The sequence below is a fragment of the Cucumis melo genome, chromosome 2 (assembly GCF_025177605.1).
Source record: "Cucumis melo cultivar AY chromosome 2, USDA_Cmelo_AY_1.0, whole genome shotgun sequence".
NCBI lineage: Eukaryota > Viridiplantae > Streptophyta > Magnoliopsida > Cucurbitales > Cucurbitaceae > Cucumis > Cucumis melo.
In genome coordinates this window covers 24,260,143-24,280,300 of record NC_066858.1, presented here as the reverse complement: position 1 = coordinate 24,280,300, position 20,158 = coordinate 24,260,143, and the positions used below count along the sequence as shown (strand labels likewise).

The 20,158-nt window shown below is 35.2% G+C and overlaps 3 protein-coding genes across 3 annotated transcripts; all 3 read left to right on the top strand.

Annotated features, from left to right (window-relative positions):
• Positions 1-239: 239 nt before the first annotated feature.
• LOC103494036 (flavonoid 3'-monooxygenase) lies at positions 240-4,014 on the top strand. The gene is made up of 3 exons (XM_008455041.3): positions 240-777; positions 1,563-2,030; positions 2,926-4,014. The coding sequence occupies exons 1-3, from the start codon at positions 328-330 to the stop codon at positions 3,571-3,573; spliced, it is 1,566 nt and encodes a 521-aa protein (XP_008453263.1). The 5' UTR covers positions 240-327; the 3' UTR covers positions 3,574-4,014.
• Positions 4,015-5,765: 1,751 nt separating this feature from the next.
• On the top strand, positions 5,766-9,065 carry LOC103494037 (PLASMODESMATA CALLOSE-BINDING PROTEIN 3). The gene is made up of 4 exons (XM_008455042.3): positions 5,766-6,199; positions 6,628-6,867; positions 7,184-7,217; positions 8,427-9,065. The coding sequence occupies exons 1-4, from the start codon at positions 6,136-6,138 to the stop codon at positions 8,707-8,709; spliced, it is 621 nt and encodes a 206-aa protein (XP_008453264.2). The 5' UTR covers positions 5,766-6,135; the 3' UTR covers positions 8,710-9,065.
• Positions 9,066-11,682: 2,617 nt separating this feature from the next.
• Positions 11,683-19,614, top strand: LOC103494038 (histone deacetylase 5). Its single transcript, XM_008455043.3, has 14 exons — positions 11,683-12,172; positions 12,731-12,932; positions 13,105-13,251; positions 13,448-13,560; positions 14,739-14,950; positions 16,086-16,150; positions 16,996-17,166; positions 17,341-17,424; positions 17,660-17,777; positions 17,899-18,020; positions 18,264-18,457; positions 18,818-18,953; positions 19,070-19,134; positions 19,222-19,614. The coding sequence occupies exons 1-14, from the start codon at positions 11,988-11,990 to the stop codon at positions 19,382-19,384; spliced, it is 1,977 nt and encodes a 658-aa protein (XP_008453265.1). The 5' UTR covers positions 11,683-11,987; the 3' UTR covers positions 19,385-19,614.
• Positions 19,615-20,158: the final 544 nt, after the last annotated feature.

The window sequence follows — 20,158 nt, the reverse complement described above, 5'->3', positions numbered from 1 at the left end:
TTGAAATGTTATTTTTGACCAACCATTTAGAAGTGTTAAGTTAAGTGCTAAGTTAAAAGCTAACAATCTAGAGAAACCTATTTTGAAATCCAACTTTAAAGGATAAAGCCAAAGTCTCCCCAGAAGGGAAAAAAGAAAAAAAAAAAAGAGTGCAAATGAATTTCAACCGTCAATCCTAACTACTACGAAATTATTGAAGTTACAATTTCACCTACAAACCATCAAGTTGGATTTCCCCTTTTAAGTAAGCGACCTTTTCCCTTCCCCTTTTTAAGCAATATTTTTTGTGTGAATCAATAACACAAAATAAATTTAAATACATATTGCATGGAGGAAATAACCCTCATCGTCGCCGCCATTATAACATTGGCCTCCGCCTTCCTCCTCCACCGCACTTTCTTCCTCCGCCGTAGATTCCGCCTCCCCCCTGGTCCGAAACCATGGCCGATAGTAGGAAACATGCCGCAGATCGGCGGAGCGCCTCTCCACTCTCTCCTTGCCGCCATGGCCGGAAAGTACGGACCACTGATGTACCTCCGCTTAGGCTCAGTGGACATGGTCGTGGCGGCATCCGCGGCTGTGGCAGAGCAAGTCTTGAAGATTCACGACACTAATTTTCTTAGCCGGCCGCCAAACGCCGGTGCAAAATATATTGCTTATAATTATCAGGATATGGTTTTCGCACCGTACGGTCCACGGTGGCGATTGCTCCGGAAGATCAGCGCCGTCCATCTCTTCTCATCAAAAGCTCTAGATGATCATCGCCGTATACGGCAGGTTCGTCTTTATATATATATATATATATTCTTTCTATTTACATGCATGGCATATCCCTGACTTTTTCTTCTCAAAAAACTAAATATCAATAAGTTAGACACTGATTATAGTGTTGATGTTAATTCCAATCAAACTTAAAAGTTGAAAAATACAAAAATCATATATAGATTAAGCTAAAATTAAGGGAGTATTTGACCTAATGAGTGAAGTTTATATACATTTGTGCTTGAAGTGCAAAATTGTAGGATTTAGCGTTTGATAATTATACTAAGGAGGTGGCTGGAATTTAGGATGTGTAGTTGTAATTAAGATTGGAATTATTAATCAAACTAATAACACAAAATTTCATCACACTAATTTTCTAAAAGTAATTTAAATGAGTTAAAGATATTCTATATTTGGTTCTAGAATTGTTTAGTCTATAGTTTTCATACAGATGTTTGTCGACGCCAAACATCTATTGAATATTTTCTTTTATTAGTTAAAAAAATATGAAACAAATATGGTGGAATATATTTAATCTTTTTCCGATGACTTTATTTTTAGGGAAATTAATCCTGTTTGTGTTATAATTAAGATTTTTTTAAAAAATTAGTTTGACCAGAAAATGTAATATATTTAAATATATTTTATATTAATTTAAATAATCAACGTAATTAGATATAAAAATGTGTGCTTTAAATAATGTAAACTGAAAATTAAGTTTTTTTTTTTATAATATTTTTGAAAATATATGTAGTGATGAAGTTAATATTATTTAATACTACATCGTCGTTCAAGTACAGGATGAGATATCGGTGCTAGTACAAGCCCTTGCAAGGTCCGGCGAAGCTCCGGCGAACTTGGGGAGCTTGCTCACCGTGTGCATTGCGAACTCCCTTGGACGGACAATGATCGGGCGGCGTGTTTTCGGTGATGGCAGCGGTAGCGACGATTTAGAGTCAAATCAATTTAAGGCAATGGTGGAGCAAGTGATGGTGCTGGCCGGAAAGTTCAACCCCGGCGACTTTTTCCCATGGCTTGAGAGGCTCGATTTGATGGGTGTGGGCAGTGAGATGAAGAAGGTCCATAAATGGTTCGATGATTTTTTGACTAAGATCGTGGAGGAGCATCGGAATTTGTTGGCCAGAGGTGGCGGTGGTAGTGGCGGCGGCGGCCACCAAGACTTGTTGAGTACTCTTCTGTCGATGAAGGATGAAGGTGTAGATGAGAACGAGAAGCTAAATGATACTGAGATCAAGGCTTTGTTGTTGGTATTATTTCTCTCAATTCTCTCCAAATCTAATTTTCCTCCCAATAAATCAATAGATAAACAATGGATGATTTTTTTGTTAAATTATATACTTTGCCATATAATATATATTTTGAAAAATATAAATTTATTGTTAATTTTTATAAATATAACAAATGATCTGTGGTGTGGTCCGAATAACAAATTAAAATAAAAAAATTTCATGAAGTAAGCTACTTTTTCTAAATATATCAGGTTTGTTCATGTCGCTGTAACTTCGATTTCTTTCTTCTTTCTTTTTTGTTTTTTTTCTTATCTTACAACTTTTCTTTTTCTTTCCATCTTCTTACCTCACTTCTACAATTTTTTATGATATCTGTTTTGAATCAATCATAAATCATAAATCTTGTATGTAATTTTTCTTTTATATATTCTTTTTGAAGAATTATTATCTTTGCTTTCAATCGATATATTTTTTTTTAAGTATTATTTTATTCAAGATCGTGTATAAAATCGTTGGATATTAGCACATGATCGTTAACTATACGACCATGTACCAAATCTAAAGTACAAAATTGCTACCCAAATATAAAGATCTTGGACTTGTAACCAATTAATCGTTTGTTGACCTTCGCATTTTTTATATTTTCTATGGTGGATTTTGGAATTTTTCTGTTTTCAAAATTATTTAAAGTATAAATATTTTGACGATTAGTTATATTTAAAAAAAAAAAAACAAAACCTCAAATTTTTGTAAAATTAACTTTATTTTAATAAATATTTTGAAGATCTCTAAAATAACGATAATAATAATCTATGAAATATATTGGAATGCTAAAACAATTTTCATTACATAACAACAATGTTAATCAATTTCTCACATGGTGATGTTATATTGTCGTTACTATTTCATACAGAACATGTTCACAGCTGGAACCGACACGTCAGCAAGCACAGTTGAATGGGCCTTGACAGAGCTCATAAGACATCCCGAAATGATGGCCCAGGCCCAACAAGAACTGGACTCTGTAGTCGGTCGTGATCGGGCAGTTTCCGATCTGGACTTACCTCAACTAGTCTATCTCCAGGCCGTGGTGAAGGAAACTTTCCGGCTCCACCCACCGACGCCGCTCTCCCTCCCTCGCATGGCGTCCGACAGCTGCGAGGTCAACGGATATCACATCCCCAAAGGCTCCACTCTCTTAGTCGACGTATGGGCCATCGGTCGTGACCCAAAAGAATGGGTCGACCCACTCGAGTTCGGGCCCAATCGGTTCCTCCCCGATGGCGAGAAGCCCCACGTGGACGTAAAGGGAAATGATTTTGAGGCGATTCCGTTTGGGGCTGGGCGGAGAATATGTGTGGGTTTGAGTTTGGGCTTGAGGATGGTCCAGATGTTAACAGCTACGATAGTCCATTCATTTGATTGGGCCTTGCCTAATGGGCTTACACCTGATAAATTGAACATGGATGAGCATTATGGGCTTACTCTTCGTCGGGCCCAACCTTTGGTTGTGCATCCACGGCCCAGGTTATTGCTTGGGGTTTATCAAAAATTGCCTTAAATTTGTTAGTTTTAATTTTTTTTTTCTTTTATTGGGTTTAAGTTTTCTTCTTCTGTTTGATTTTGAAAATTAGTAATAATAGTTTGGGTAAATCGTAAAAACTATCTCAAAAGTATAGTGGTAGCCCTCGAGCTTATCCAAACTTTAAAGCTGAACTCTGAAATTTCAAATTTATATAATCGTATAAATTACACTGATTATATAAGTTTGAATATTTAATTTTCACAAAACTTGAAGTTCCGATTTTAACAATTTTACAAGTTTGGTGATCCATTTATTATTATCGAAAGTTCGAGGGTGTAATTGTAACTACCACCTTCTTTTAATGGTAGTTTTTGTAATTTACACAAATAGTTTATGAGTGCTTGTTCAATATGTCTTTTGTTGGTTTATTGTAATATTAATTATGCCTATTTAAACTTATAAAAATCGTATTATTTACCGGTTTAACTCAATTGGTATCGATATATTTATTCTTCATGCCTTTTCATTTGATGAGTTGGGGAGGAGAATGAGATAAAAAGTGGATAAAGATGAGAAAAAACTAATAAAAAGGAATCCATGTAATCTAAAAATAACAATATAAAAACTTTATAAAGTTATCATCTCTTTTGAAGTTCATTAAATCACATCAATATGTTTTTTTTTAGTGACCAATGGTCATAGTAACTTATTTACATTTTTTACAAAAAGAAAAGAAAAGAGAAAGAAGATCAAAAGCATTTTTGGATTAGCTGAAAAAAAGACATTCTTAAAAAATGTCATTTTATTTTAGTTTTTCATAAAAAACAATTCAAAAAAGATTGAAAGTATTTCAAAATATTTCAAAAGTCAAATCAAACATTATGTACTCAACAAAGATCAAATAAATTACAAATTTACTTTTAAAACAAATGACTAAAAAATCTTGGACGTACTCACTTACTTCAAAATTAAACTTCTACACGTTTATTCGACACACAAATTTTGAATAAATAATATATGAACACTCCAATATTTTATATTTTTGCCTAAAAATTTAAATTATAAGATAAGTTGAAAAGAAATTATTTGAAATGACAAAACTTCTAAAAATAGAGCAAAATATCACAATAAACAAAGTTACTATATGTGTTACTTTTATTTATTTTACCACTTTGAAAACATTTAGTAAATTAAGTATACACAAATGACACTTTAAATTAAATTAAGTCTTTAATTACTCGATCAATTTAAATTTAATAATTTTTAGAAAATATCAAATGCTTGTTTTGGTTACTTTATGGTCGCATGAAATTATAGTACTATTCTTGATATTGATTTAGTTTTTTTTTCTTTCATCTTCCTCTTGGCTCTTAGGCGCATGCAAGTTTTTTTTGTCATCTTCTCCGTAGCATCGATTGTCATCAACCGAGACGGCCAAGAGCAACACCAACCAAAGAAGGGCCAGGTTGAATGACACGAACGAGGTTAAACGGGATGGAGGAGAGCTGACACCAACGAAATTGAAAGAATGACACCAACGAGAGGAGTGCGATACCAAACATGTGAGATGGGAGAGAGAAAAAAAGAAAAAGGATGATTTCACATATTTCTAATTTTGAGGTCTATCCATCAGCTGGACTCCGTAAATTTGAGCGCGAATCCAATCGAACCCCATCAAAGCGCGCCCAATTACGGTCTTTCCGGCTGGTGGCAAATCATCGCCGGCGTCTTCCACCTTCCGACTCTTGCGGCAACAGTGAAATTTAATAATTTCGCCTATGTCAAGTTCCTCACGTAGATCCCTCTTGGTGATTTTCTAAGCGCCATAGTTTTTATTCACTTCCAATGTTTAAGCCGTTGAGAAGAAGCAAGAGAAATCTTCCCATTTCTGAAGAAAATGTTAGAATTGAGATGCGATGTTCGAGATATTCTCTCACGAAGATTTTAGCTCTTGATTATATTATACTAAATTGTGATTTTGTACATTAAAATAATAATTTTTAGCTCTATAATTAAGGGTATTGATTGCTTTTATATTCTTATTCTTTTACTTTTGTATTCATCTGTGTTTGTGTAATTGAAGTAAGACATTTAATCGTTCCGTCCTTTCATTGAAAAAGGGGAAAAAGCAATTAGGTGAATGAAGTTCGATTTTAATTGAAATGAAGAACTAAGTTTCAAATTCTTCATGAATGGTTTGGCAATTCCTTTACTATTCCCTTTTATAGCTACTGTAAGCATTGAACAACAACCCTCTTTGATTGAACATGTTCCGAGTTTCTCTGAGTTGAGAAATTGAAGTTATTGACTGGTGTGTTCACGCGCCTATTAGTAAACAAGGAGCAGAAAGAACAGTGGCTAGAAAACACAAAAGTGGGGCCATTCTCTCATTGATGCCATCGTTTACATTACCCTCTGAAAAGCCACTGCCTTTATTTTGTATTGAACATACCCTTACACTTCAGGGTTTTTTTACATTTTCACTCTTGAACTCACTTTCTCTCCTCCCTTTTTTTTCTTTCTCTACCCTTCTCTATTTCTGTGTGTGGTAGTGAGAGAGCTTTCTTCTGGCCACTATCTGATCTGTGCTTTGTAATCATGTCCTGGGTTATGCCTGCTTTAGCTATTGGGCTTCTTATTCTAGCCATGACTGGCCATTCAAGTAAGCTCCCTGCATTTCTTTATGTATTTTGTTATCTACCTTTGTAGTGTCCACTAAAGTCACAATGCTTGTATTTTTTTATTTCTCATTAATCTTTTGGCTGATTCAAGCATTTTGCCAGTGAGTCATCTTTAAAGGCTATGAAAAAGTGCTGAATGTGTGTTTGAGCCTCTTTGCTGAAATGTGTCAATAGATCTTCTAGTTATCTGTTCTTTGGTTTAAAAGAGATAGCTTCCTTTTTCAGTTTGAAATTTGTGGTTGTTTTTTGGATGGATAAGGGGTTTAAAATTTCAGGGAGTTTTCTATACTTTTGAAGTTTGTTATGGATGGCTAGATCTTGTTGTGTTTGGTTTATTTTCTTTCGTTTCTTACACAGTCTTTGGTTTCTTTTGGCTGTCTCTTGAAATGGTGGTTTCTGGAACTTGTAGGTGCAACGTGGTGTGTTTGTAAGGATGGATTGGCTGATACAGTTCTCCAAAAGACACTGGACTTTGCTTGTGGAGCTGGGGCTGACTGTGCCCCTATTCATCAAAATGGGGGCTGTTACCTTCCCAACACTGTTAAGGCTCATTGTTCCTTTGCTACTAATAGCTACTTTCAGAGGAAGGGTCAAGCTCCAGGTTCCTGTGATTTTTCTGGCACGGCAACGGTCACCGGTTCTGACCCGAGTAAGATTTTGCTGTCTCTACCTCCTAATGTTTTTTCTCTAGTTCATTCTAAATGAGAAAAGATTCAGTCAGTTAAGATCTGATTAACCTTGAGAGAGGAAAAATGGAAACAAACCCACCTTGGAACTAACTTGGATTCTAGTTATAGGTCATTAGTTTTAAACTCCGTGGCAATCTGTCTAAGCTACTCATTTCAAAGTTCCTTGGCCATCTATTTTAGCTACTAAGTTAAATGGTGTTTTGTTTTCATATTTCTTATCATGTTCGAGAAATAAGAATCTGATTTCTTTCTTTTAATATCTTGGTGTTTTCTCAGGCATTTCAGGTTGTGTTTATCCTTCTAGTGCCAGGTATACTTCTACACCTACTTTCACCATGTTTATTTGAACTGATAAAAGAAAGTTAGGAATAGTAATAATTTGTTTCCATTTATATTTCTGGAAATTGCTTTATTAGAATGAGGGTTTCTCTGCTTTCATCCGAATCCAAGAATGAGTTCTGAATCTGGAGGACAATGACATTCTCTCTAGAGTTAGTGAGACTCACAATTTCGTTTATGTTTTCTCATTTAGTGAACTCCATTACCTTTTTTTTTCTTTTCCTTTTATGTTTATTATGAGCTTCACCTGGACTTTTTATCCACTTTATAATCTTGTTCGTTAGCATAATATTAAAAGTATTTTTACTTTATCTTTTATTTTCATTTGATCAAATGGGGAGCCTTTTTTTCTCGAACAGGATTAGAGCATATTTTTTTTTTATTAAAAACTTAACAAAAATGAAAGTAATTAGCTTTTCATTACCGTAGTTACTGTTGGAAAAGAGACTTTTGCCATTAGATTCGTCACCATCCCGTTTTTCTGTAATCATAGATACTCTTTTTGTCATTGACTATTTGTGATTTCATGATCATTTTTTTGTCCGGTTTCTTCTCTTGGACTGTGTTTTTCAACTTTCCACATTCACTCAAGAGGTTATAGTTGTTTCCCCCATTGTTGTTTTTAACCTCAAATATAAAGTTATAAACACTCCACATTGGTAAATATATTTATTTATAAGATTCTGCGAGGTTGAAAGTGGAGTTTTTCATAGTATTGATCAGATTTATGTTACTCCTCGAGATAGTAAATCATTGAGATTTGAGCCACATTTTAATGCCTCGAAAGCCAGTTCTAGGCAGCCAGACCATGATTTTTGGAGAAAGGGTTTCACATGTGAAGGGAAGGAAGGTTTGCTGGAGCACTTTAATTTCTTGGGGCAGAACTGTTTGTCTTTTCTCTTGGAGCTAATTTGAAATGTTCTTGTCAAAAACTGGTTAATGACAACTTTTCTGAGGTTAAGTTTCCATGTAGAAAGGATCAAGGATGAACCTTATCACAATGACAACTTTTCTTTTATCGTCATATAGGTAAAAAAAAAAATAGAAAAATAGAAAAAAAGAAAAACTGCCTTATCCAAAACGAACCATTACTTTATTACTGAATCCAAACCTTTTTACTTCTAAATCCCATCTTATCTAAGTTGGGATTCATTTGATTTTTGGTAACCTGTTGTTGCAGCCCTGTAAACAGTGGCACTATTCCAGTATCTGGGACTCCAACCACCACCAACCCGGGCACTGGATTAACTCCCACAACCAACACCCCATTTGGTTCTACAACACCCACCGGCGTCCTAGGTGGAAACGGATTTGGTAGTGGCAACAACAACGGTCTAGGACCATCAGGGGTTGGCGGGATGAACACGGACTACAGCGGTAGCAGATCAAGACTCCAACTCACTCTAATTGCCAATGTAGTTGGTATCTTATTCACTCTCTTGTTATGTGGGCATATGGTTTGATGGAATTTTCTTTTATTTTTGAAAACAGTTGTGGTTATGGTTGGTGAAGGGTCAGATTGGATTCCAAAATTCAGGATGGTAGCATGTGATGTTCCTGTTCTTAGTGTACTGTTTTTTTTTTTACTCTTAGACAGCTTTGTTTTGTTTGTTTGTTTGTTTCTTCACTCTCTTTACTCTTTCCCACTTGGTACCCAAAAGAAAGAAGAAAAGAAAAATTGGGTTCATTCTTTTTTATCTTTGTATGGATTTTTGTTGGTCTAGTGGTGGGACCCATAGAATAGTCTTTTTCTTCTCTTCTCTCTCTGTATATGCTAACTTTTATCATCAGATCTAAAATGGTGGCCATGTTCATTAAAGTCTTTTTTTTTTTTTTTTTGCCCTTTTCAAAAGTGAATGATTTGGTATGGAATTATATGAATGAAGGGTTAGATATTTAATAATTGATGGATGATGGTAGTTTTAATGTTTTTACTTTTATAGTAAATGACAAGTTAGGAAGGGTTAACATTTGACTTCAAAAACATGAAAAATATGGCATTTAAGGCTAAAGTGGGCATATCCTCATAGGTTATATTTGGAAGGGTGATTTTTCTTGTTCTAGAACAATGGTTTAGTAGGAAACAACCATGTTTTGTTGATATGTAATATAATATTTGTTTTCTCTATTTTATTTAACAAATGCTCTTTGTATAATTACAATATATCCGTGCTAGGTATATTGAATTTTGTTTCTACGAAGACATTTTTAAAAAATATATCAATTTATACTTTGAACTGTTGTGGTTGATCAATTCAAATTTTAGAATTTTGTCATTTTAAGCCTAACCTTTTATAGATGTATCAATTTACATCCCTGAACATTGTAAAAATTCGTGCAAACTTATAATTGTGTTAACTAAACCCGTAAACTTTTATAAATGAATAAGTTAGATACATGGAGTACTATATTTCATTTTAAAATTAATTGTATATTTTCTTTAATTGCCCATGTTTTTAAACTTACATTCAAAGAAATTTATTAGATGATCTTCGAAGGAAATTGTACCAAAATGTTTAAATCGATAGGAGTTAATTGACTCAGATATGTTTCACACAATATTGATAAATCGGCATCTAAATGAATTCGTAAACGAATATACTCATAAAAGTTTATGGTTTAAATTAATACAATTATTACGTTAAGATTTTAATTGATACACGTTCAAAGATTAGAGGTATTAGTTTAATATTCACTCGATTTTTTTCCGGATATTTATACATAGAATAGAGGAGGAAGTTGGGAGAAATGACCTTCCAAGGTGTCTATCTATTATCATCCAATTTGGGGTCAAGTGAGGGCATTTGATTTTTAGGATAAATGTGTAATATTTCAATCATGTAATATTTACAACTCATTTCTAGATCCATTAATGTGGTTGCCATAACTTGTCTAGTTGGGCTTGGGCCAAATGAGGAGAGTGGTGCGAGAGTCCAATGTCCATATCATGAACTTTATACATGAGGATGGTTGATATCCTTAGCCTCTCTAGGTCAACCTCAACCTCAAACCATTCTTGGTGAGTCAGTGCTCCCACTAGGAAGTTAACGTGGGGGATAGGTAGGAATATTTTACTTACTTTTTTTTTCTTTTCTTAAGATCGGTCTCGATAGTTTCTTGCGAGTTTTTTTTATGGATTCATTCCATATAAAGAAAATTAAGTTTCAAATTATTAGGTAGTATGAAGTTCTATCTCAAAATCAATTGATAATGAGAGAAGTAGTTTTTTTATCTTACAAATGAGTGTAAGTTCAATGTGAAGTTTTCAACATGTGAAATTTTCAACATCTTTAACGTAAACCTTCGTGATCTTAAATTGTATTCTTTTGTGTTTGACATACACCTTTTTAGGTGAATTTTCTTTTCTATTGTTGTTTTATTGATTTTTATCCTTTTTCACTTTTGCCTTTTACTTTTTAAGGATTTGTCCATTTGGTTTTTATCTTGTTCGACATTTTGCTTTTTAACTTTTTGTTGTTTGACCCTTACCTTTAACCTTTGCACTTTTATCATTGGTAGAGATAGGTGCTCTCTCCTTGTGAAGCCTCTACTCAGTAAAACTTTGGTTCGTTATTCATAAAATTCAACTTGATTAGAGCTTTTTTTAGTGAAAATATTAACTTCTTATCGGAGTTTAAATTTTAGGTTACGTTTACCTACTTGTAATAAATCAATGGTAATCTGAGAAGCGATCTTCATTTCATTACGTTTGTTGTTGTTTATCTTGTATTTTATAATTGTAACGAAACAACATGTCTATTTTGAATTTTGTAATAAAAAAACGTAATTGAATTTTGTAATCAAATATGTTACTTACAAAACAAGGAAAATTCGATCATCAGTGTGGTAATTACCACAACGCCTATGATGTATTAGTCAACAAGAAGTTTTAGGTAGTAGTAAGGAGTTTTAGAGATCATAATGAACTTACTTATTTTGAAGTCATAATGATTTATATTTGTTAGATATTATATTCAAAATGCCTTCGCCCATTAATTTAATCTTATGAGTGAAGATAATTTTAATATAATATCTAACATAATGATGTCTAGTTGAGGGCTTTAAGTTCTTTTAGGTTAATTTTGAGTCAAATGAGTTAGAGCAATCCTATGATACTAAAACAATTGAAAATTATTATCTTGATTCAATCACAAGAGCTCCATAGTTAAACGTACTTAGCTTGAAGCAAACCCATGTTGAATTTCTAGAAAGCATGCAAGTGAAGATATGTTCTAGGTCGCACGAGATGGAGAGAAACATCAACATCATCGGTTACCAAATCCAAATTTCAGATTTTGAACACGAGAAGTCGGAATCATGTACCGAATTTTCATTTTATATTTACCTTTTGAAAATCTCTTTTCTCACGTTTTCAATACAATATATATGAAATAAATATTGAGCATAGTCTAAAGGTTCATTCTTGCATTTACGTTGGATCGGATAGGAAATTGATCATAGTCTTAAAGTGTTCATTTTGTCTTTACATTCGAAAATAATGAATCTCTCTCTTTTTTTCCCACTCGTTTAAAAACTTACAATTTTGGTGAAATTATCTTTTGTCTTTTAGTTATTCCGACTTGCAATCTCAGAGACAGCGCTGACTGGCCAGTGAGAACAAAAGCGTTTTGTATTCTCCGGCGGACGATCCGTCCCGTCGATCATCAACTGACCCACGGCACTCCGGCGAGGCAACTACCTTACTGCCAACCTCTTCGCTGGTTAGATTGTTTTTGAAGAAATGGACGTTGATGACTCCGAAACTACGAAATTCAACGGAATCAATGGCGATTCACGGAGGTTAGGAGTTCTGTACGACGAGAGGATGTGCAAACATCACACACCCGACGGAGATTACCATCCTGAGAATCCTTATCGAATTAGGGCCATTTGGAACAAGCTACACGCCGCTGGCATTCTTCAGAGGTATGATCGTTTTTGCTTTTTCATTAGCGTTTTTTTCTTTTCTTTTCTGTTTTGTAGTTTCTGTATGCTGTGGCAGTGTTACGAAGGTAATGGGAAAAGAAAAAGTGAAGAATTGGGATATACTCTACTAAAATGGAGCTCTGTACCATATCATACTTATCTTCTCGTGGGCAAATTACAGTTTTCTGAGATAGTTCACTGAAACGGACAATTGTATTGCTACTGACCCTTAGCACGATCCTGTTCCTTGATTGTCTGAAAATAATATTTTTCTTAATTCCTCGAATCCATGTATAGTGAAGGAATTGCTTATTTATTTATCTTTTAGACTATAGCTTTACGTGATAATTGAAACTTTCATGGAATCCAAGAGTTCCTTCATGCTTTGTAGTCTTTATCTGTTATGTTGGCTATTTTTAGTATTTATCTGCCCGTTTTACTATGCAGATTTTTTCTGTCAAAATTTTCTTGGAGATCTTCTGAATTTTTTGTTTGAGATAATTCGATTTGGTTTCAGTTTCTTGGATAAGTAGTTGAGCTAGCTATTCCCTTTTTCAGGTGTGTGGTCTTGAAAGGGAAAGAAGCAGAAGATAAGCATATTTTGGCAGTTCACTCCAAAAATCATGTTAAGTTGATTAAGAAAATAAGCTCCAAAGAGTTTGATTCACAAAGAGATAAGATCGCCGCAAAACTTAACTCCATATACTTCAATGAAGGGTCATCCGAAGCTGCTTATCTGGCTGCTGGCTCTGTCATAGATGTAATATACACGAAGGAATTTTTCCTAGTTGAAAGTTGAATTTTTGGAAGCGCATTTATGTGGTTCTTTTTGTTTGCTAAGTGACTGAAATGTGTAGATTTGGTATAATAGAGAAAAGTTGCCTTAAGTTCTTTCTTTTAATATTATATTCTAACTACTTCATCTTGTTAAGGTTGCTGAAAAAGTAGCTGAAGGAGACTTAGATTCTGGCATTGCGATTGTGAGGCCGCCGGGTCATCATGCTGAACATGATGAAGCTATGGGGTTTTGTTTGTTCAACAATATAGCTGTGGCAGCAAGCTTTATTTTGAATGAAAGAGTAGGACCCTTTTCCAATTATGTTTTAAGCAAACATTTATTGATAATCTCGTAATCACATGATCCTGTATTTTACTTTGTTATTCTAAAGTTCCTCCCAGAAAATGGTTTCAAGTTTGGTTTTAGTTTAGTTCAATTACCTTAATTTTTTTCCCGTCAGTTCTGATTTCATTTGGTCACTATCTTTCATGATACAGCCAGATTTGGGTATTAAGAAAATTTTAATTGTGGATTGGGATGTTCATCATGGCAATGCAACGCAAAAGATGTTCTGGGAGGATCCCCGTGTTTTGTTCTTCTCTGTTCACCGGTAGGTGCATAAGAATGTTGGTGTTTTTTTTAAATTTTATTAGTTTTTACTCAGTTCTCTCTCTTTCTGGTTTTGGGTGGGGGGGGGGGGGGGGGGAATGGTTGGGTAAGAAACCAGAAACTCTAGTAACTATTAAGTCTGCAGGACAAAACGTGCACGCTAGAGGCCAGAGTAACTTTGTAGTCTCGTATTTGAATCTTTATTAACTATGAAAGAATACAAGTGAGAGGATAAAGCACCCTCACAGAAAAGCCTAGGAGCTTACATAAAAGAAAACCCATGGCATTAATAACTCAAAGGAGGTAACTACCAAAAAGTTCACAAAGGAAGTTACAATTTGAAGCTTGGCACATTCACCATCTTCCAGAGGAGATGATCATCACAATATCCCGGAAGTTCTATAACATTTTAACTGAAATTTTGAATGAAGAGCTTTGAGAGTGTTGTTCCACAGAACTTTCTTCCTTTTCTGAAGTGGTTGACCTTAGGGACCACGATTTTTCTATTTTGTATTCTAGTGGTTGATAAGTAGATAAGTCGGGTTTGTGTTACTAATAACAACCTCGGTGCCTCCAACATCCAAAATCTCTTACTTTGCTTTCTTTTAATGGCCAGATTTTAATAGCTCTTTCTTGTACGAGTCAAAACTTTTTTTCTCTCTCTAGTTTTACATGGAATATTGGCCATTGGGTGGTGAAGCGTTGCTTTTAAAGTTCACAAAGGAAGTTACAATTTGAAGCTTGGCACATTCACCATCTTCCAGAGGAGATGATCATCACAATATCCCGGAAGTTCTATAACATTTTAACTGAAATTTTGAATGAAGAGCTTTGAGAGTGTTGTTCCACAGAACTTTCTTCCTTTTCTGAAGTGGTTGACCTTAGGGACCACGATTTTTCTATTTTGTATTCTAGTGGTTGATAAGTAGATAAGTCGGGTTTGTGTTACTAATAACAACCTCGGTGCCTCCAACATCCAAAATCTCTTACTTTGCTTTCTTTTAATGGCCAGATTTTAATAGCTCTTTCTTGTACGAGTCAAAACTTTTTTTCTCTCTCTAGTTTTACATGGAATATTGGCCATTGGGTGGTGAAGCGTTGCTTTTAAACTTGTTTGATATGCTATCAGAGTTGTGATAATTTTTGCCAGTAATGTGTCAACTTATTTTATAAACACAGGCATGAATTTGGAAGTTTCTATCCAGCCACACATGATGGTTTTTATACCCAGGTTGGAGAAGGACCTGGAGCAGGTTATAATATAAACGTCCCTTGGGAGAATGGGCGATGTGGGGACGCTGACTACCTAGCAGTTTGGGACCATATCTTGCTTCCTGTTGCTGAGGAATACAACCCTGATATGATCATGGTCTCTGCTGGATTTGATGCAGGTCTGATGCCACTAACTTGAGATATTAAATTCCTTCTTCCCTCCATTTATGTTACATGGTTGTTCAATGGGTGGCTGGTTTAAAGACACTGGAATTTTTGTAAATTGTTCCCCTGACTCTTTAATCTCTCCCTTAAAAAATAAGCAAGTTATTTTGGTCTTATTCGCTAATGATGGCTCTCATAGTCTCATTGCATTCCTTGTTTCCGCAACTCTGTAGAGTTCTTTAGGGGAATGGAACTTGCACCCATATCTGGAAGACTGTTAGATTGGTATTGATCCTTTTCTTAATCTGTTTTCCTGGATCTTAATCTTTCCCGTAAAAAGGAAGTGCATGTTAATTTGGTCTTATTCGCTAATAGTGGCACTCTTAGCCATTTTTCTCCCTCTTTTAGAAAAAATCTGTGCTCACCTCAAAATCTTGACTTTGGAGACATCAAGGTTTTCTTTATTAAGTTCACCTGAAGATTCAACCACACGACTTCTGGGTTGGTTTTTGGTTATTACAAAGTGCTTATCGTTTACAAAGTCTAGTGATTGTTAAACGTGGACTTAGCCTTCCGACTTGAGTCCTTTTCTTGCGAGAATCTTTTCGCTTATTTTTTTACTCATATCACCAGCTCCAGTTTCCCTTTTGCTAAAATCCTAGAGAGGACCACGTTTTTCTTTTGATTGATCATTTAGGCAGGAAAAACTGTATTCATCTATAGTTTTTACTTTTAGTTCTTGGCTTTTCAAAAAAAAAAAAGGAAAAGGGAAAAAAAAATAAAGGTTTGAGGTTTGTTTGGGGTCTCAATGAGCTTCCTAGTCATATGAAGACTTTGATCACGTGACTTGTTTCAGAGGGATCACTTAGCCATGGAAATTTAGGTCATATTTCTCAAAAGGTTTGGTCTCGGTTTGATTAAATGCAAACTAGTACCATTAAATTAACAAGTGAAATGAAAAATTTGATGACACTTTCCAAGAATCAAAATTATGAAAGAAATTTAAGGATGAAAGGTGACATTGAAAATGTTAAAATATTTTTCTATCCAAGATTCTCCCTTTCAATATGGCAGTGATAGACTAATATTCGAATATATTTGATTGAAAACCATTGGAATGTGTAAAAAGTTTTTTCGTGCTTGGAACAGCTGTTGGGGATCCTCTGGGTGGTTGCTGTGTCACACCATATGGATACTCGATTATGTTGAAAAAGGCAAGTGTTGTTTTTTCTATTTGGGATTTGTTTTTAATCATAAGGGTAGCTTTTCTGTTGATTATAGTTTATTTCTGTCTCATACATTGGAGCCTTAAATTTACAAGTTCCTAAATGCTGAGAATATGTCTTTGTTCAATACTTCCTCGTATGTTATTTAGCAGTAATTCTATACCCTGCATCCACTATATCTTTAGAACTCAAGGACACAAATGTACGACCTATAGAACAGATCCTGTTCAAGTAAGGTCGTCCTGCATCCACAATATCTGACTAGGACTTATATGTTAGCAATGATTTTTTAATTCTTATTTTAAGAAAAATCTGAATTGTTTCTTCTCAGGCAGTTGAATCTGCTAAACAATGAATAATCATAATGATGATCCTAAGAGTTCAAAGGCAATTCTTCCAGATCTTAAGGATTGATTTGGATAAGAGCTTGAAGTTGATGTTGGTTCAAATATACAATTATTTGTTTTCTTTATTTAATTTTCCTCATAATAATTCTTGCAATAAAGCTTAGCAACCATCTGCTTTTCTGTATTATCTTTTAAATTATGTATAAATATTCGGGTTGAAGTTGAACATTCGTAAATTAACCCGAAAAAAAGGTTAGTGTATTGTTGCATTTCTCTCTCGCTTGTGATGTGTCTTTTGGTTCATACTTCATAGTCTTGTCTGTTATCTTTGATGGCCATCTTCTTGCAATAACTTCAAATTTTGAGTTAACACTTGCATGTTCCTAAACATACAATTAGTACCAGAACTTTAGAATTAGCTTTGATGTTTTCTATAAAAATAAACATTGGTGGTAGCATCGTTACCCACATTCCTATTTTCTCCAGTTGATGAATCTTGCACAAGGAAAGATTGTATTGGCCCTGGAAGGAGGATATAATCTCGACTCTATAGCAAATTCAATGCTTGCCTGTGCGGAGTTGCTGCTTGATGGAAGAACTGTGAATAAGTCTTCAGAGACTTATCCATTTGAGTCAACATGGCAAGTGATCCAAGCAGTAAGCTCACTTATTTTTTTCACCGTTCTGTTATTATTTTACCTTGGATTGGTTGGAGCTACTTCTGCCCGTCAACTCATTTTTTCGTGCTTTGGTTATTCTTCAACGTTTCTGTTTCATAAGTGTTTTTAGCAATAAAAATCCTGTCTAAAAAAACCTTGTGCTTCTTGCCAGGTTCGCCAAGAACTGAGTCCTTTTTGGCCAATTCTTTCAGATGAAATACCAGACAATTTGATCAGTAAAAAGGTGCCACTCCCGGTAATCCCTCATTTCCCAACTTGTATACAATTATGTGGAGATCTATTGAATATGATTAGATTTGTGTTATTTAAATCATGAGTAGAATGTCAAACACTCTTTCAGTTACTTTCAATATTTTGAGTTTTATTAATAAAGAAACTTGTCTCCATTTCAAAAAATAAAGTTAGTCTCTATATCTTTTCAACTCTTTGGTAATGATAATTCTGTCCAACTTGTTCTTCGATTTTTCCAGGAGGTATTGCTTTCAAGCTCTGATTCAGATGATGAAGCTAATGGTAGATTAAAAACCCTCGAGGAAGTTCTTCAGGGTATCACATTTTCACAATTGGAAGTTAAGGAAGACAGTCAGGGTAAATTGCACTGAGATTATCTTGTCAAATCCCTATGTTTGTTATCTTTTAGTTGTTATTCATGTGCAAAGAAAGATTCTTTTGTTCTTATGATGGTCTGAACTTTAAACCGCAAACACAGGTCAAGCAGTTAATGTTACTCAGCCTTGGAGATCGGAGCTATCGAAAACCGATATCTGGTATGCTGCATTTGGATCAAATTTGTGGTGCCCAAGATTACTTTGTTATATAAGAGGAGGACAGGTTCGACTTCTTCATCTATCTCTGCAGTATTTCCTTTTAATAATCTTGGATTAACTATAATTTATGATCATCGTAAAATCATACCAATCATCATTTTCAAGCTCTTATTTAGATTATCTAAAAAAGTCTCTTACTTAGAGACCCATTTGTATTGTCTTGTTTTGTAGTGCATTGACTTAAGGCAATGTTGAATTTCATTTTGCTTTATTCACTTCTTGTCTAACATTGAAGAGCAACTTTTAGGTTGAGGGTATGAAGAGACAATGTACAGGTTCAATGGATACGACTCCACCAAAGGAGATTCTGTGGAAATCGTTTCCTCATCGTCTATTTTTCGGTCGTGAGTATAGCAGTACATGGGGCCAAGGGGGAGTTGCTTTTCTTAATCCTGAAAGCAACAGCGAGGAGAAATCTTACTTGTGCTTGTATAGAATTACGTGAGTTACTATTTTCTTTCCTTAGCCTCTTCTTTTCATATGAGAAAGTCTCAAGGACTATTTAGCGTTAAAAGTTGAGTTGCGAAGTCTGGAGAGTGGTGAACTCTAGTGCCCACAGTGGAAGGAGTTAACAAGATATAAAATTGATAGTTTTTAGTATTGGGACCCACGAACTCCTGGGAACAAATAAAGAGTAGACTTCACAGCTCCACATTTCCCAACTTCCAACTCCTTGGCCCAACAAGTCCTATGTTTTTCTTCTAAGACTTCCTATTATAGGATTCTCCACTCGTTATCATGGTTTCTAACACCAAATCTTAAACTAATCTCTTAATTCTTGCTTTCGATCTTCTCTTACAGGCTTGAGCAATTTAACGACCTTTTGTATCAAGAAAATAATGCTAGCGGTACCCTTTCTGATAACCCTTTATTGGATATAGCTAATTTGAACAAAGTCACAAGCAGCCCTTCCAACTCTATTGAGGTTCCAACTGGGGTATGTAAACTATCTGACCTCTCTTCTATAAAAAGCCGAGTCCTACAATTGAAAGGTACAAAACCACTTATATTTTTCCAGGTCATTTGTTAAACAATGCTTAAACTATCTTGCAGAAAGGCTGGTACCACAACCTCCTATATTTGGGGAAAGAATGCAATATTCCAATACTAACTATGACGTATGCCTCAATCTCTTTTTTTCGTTCTGCACTTAGCTCATGTAGCCTAATAACCCTCCAGTAATATGCAGTTCTATTTAATTTCAGATGTTCACATTCGGATATGGAAGGCTTCAAATCTGGAAAAATTCCAATCTGTTCGCCAGCAAAAGAGTACGTTAATACCCTTGTTAGAGGCCTTGCAGAAGGGCCACTTTCAAAGGAGGAAGCATCGGAATATATTCAGAAGGCTTCAACTAAGCCACTGTAAGCGCAATCCCCTCATTTGCAAAACCACCTTGTTTTGTACTTATGGAATTAGGTTGAGACTTAAAAGATGTATTATGATATATACATCTGTTTTTAGGAGGAACCTTCAGAACGAACTTGTTCAAACAAAATCTAAACCTTATTTGTACAAGATATGTTTTGTTAGCTATAATGTTTTGTTGTTGGTTATATAATTGTATCCTCGAGTTATGAGGAGTCCCTTTAGTTGAATTGTCGCTATGACATGTTCTTGCTTCTAGGTTGGTGAAAGGGGGGCCTATTACATAACCTGAAGCTGAGAAACAAAATGTAGACGCACCCACCCCTCTAAAAATTGATCATCCCTTGGCTGTCTTGCCTTCACTTCCTCAAAATACTTATCCTCCTCCTCCAAAGAAAACTCTCTCTCCTTCCTCATCTCCTAAGAAGAAGCATATCAAGAAAACTCCCCCTCCTAAAAAGCAAACTCCACCACCACCATCACCAACAAAAACACCATCCTTGCCTCCACCCCAAAACGATCATATCCTTCCTCCCATTGAGGAAGAGTTTGAACTCAACTCCCCCCAACGTGAGTTGCCACAGAATACTCTCCTGCCGCCTGCCCCTGTTGAAAATGAGGCAGCCACCAAAGAACAGACCTTGGAACGAAGGTCGCTTCCCCCGGTGGGGCCAAAGCCTCAAGTACTTCCTCCACCAGTTGTTGACGTCCCACAAAACGAAGGCTCTTCCCAGCTAAAGTTTCTTGATGGTGAGACAAATGCCCATCCAACCA

Coding starts and splice junctions, on each gene's coding strand:
- LOC103494036 (XM_008455041.3), top strand. CDS start 328: ATGGAGGAAATAACCCTCATCGTCGCCGCCATTATAACATTGGCCTCC. Junction 778..1,562: donor ATCATCGCCGTATACGGCAG/GTTCGTCTTTAT, acceptor GTTCAAGTACAG/GATGAGATATCGGTGCTAGT. Junction 2,031..2,925: donor AGATCAAGGCTTTGTTGTTG/GTATTATTTCTC, acceptor TATTTCATACAG/AACATGTTCACAGCTGGAAC.
- LOC103494037 (XM_008455042.3), top strand. CDS start 6,136: ATGTCCTGGGTTATGCCTGCTTTAGCTATTGGGCTTCTTATTCTAGCC. Junction 6,200..6,627: donor AGCCATGACTGGCCATTCAA/GTAAGCTCCCTG, acceptor TGGAACTTGTAG/GTGCAACGTGGTGTGTTTGT. Junction 7,218..8,426: donor GTTTATCCTTCTAGTGCCAG/GTATACTTCTAC, acceptor CTGTTGTTGCAG/CCCTGTAAACAGTGGCACTA.
- LOC103494038 (XM_008455043.3), top strand. CDS start 11,988: ATGGACGTTGATGACTCCGAAACTACGAAATTCAACGGAATCAATGGC. Junction 16,151..16,995: donor ACTCGATTATGTTGAAAAAG/GCAAGTGTTGTT, acceptor TATTTTCTCCAG/TTGATGAATCTTGCACAAGG. Junction 17,425..17,659: donor GTAAAAAGGTGCCACTCCCG/GTAATCCCTCAT, acceptor CGATTTTTCCAG/GAGGTATTGCTTTCAAGCTC.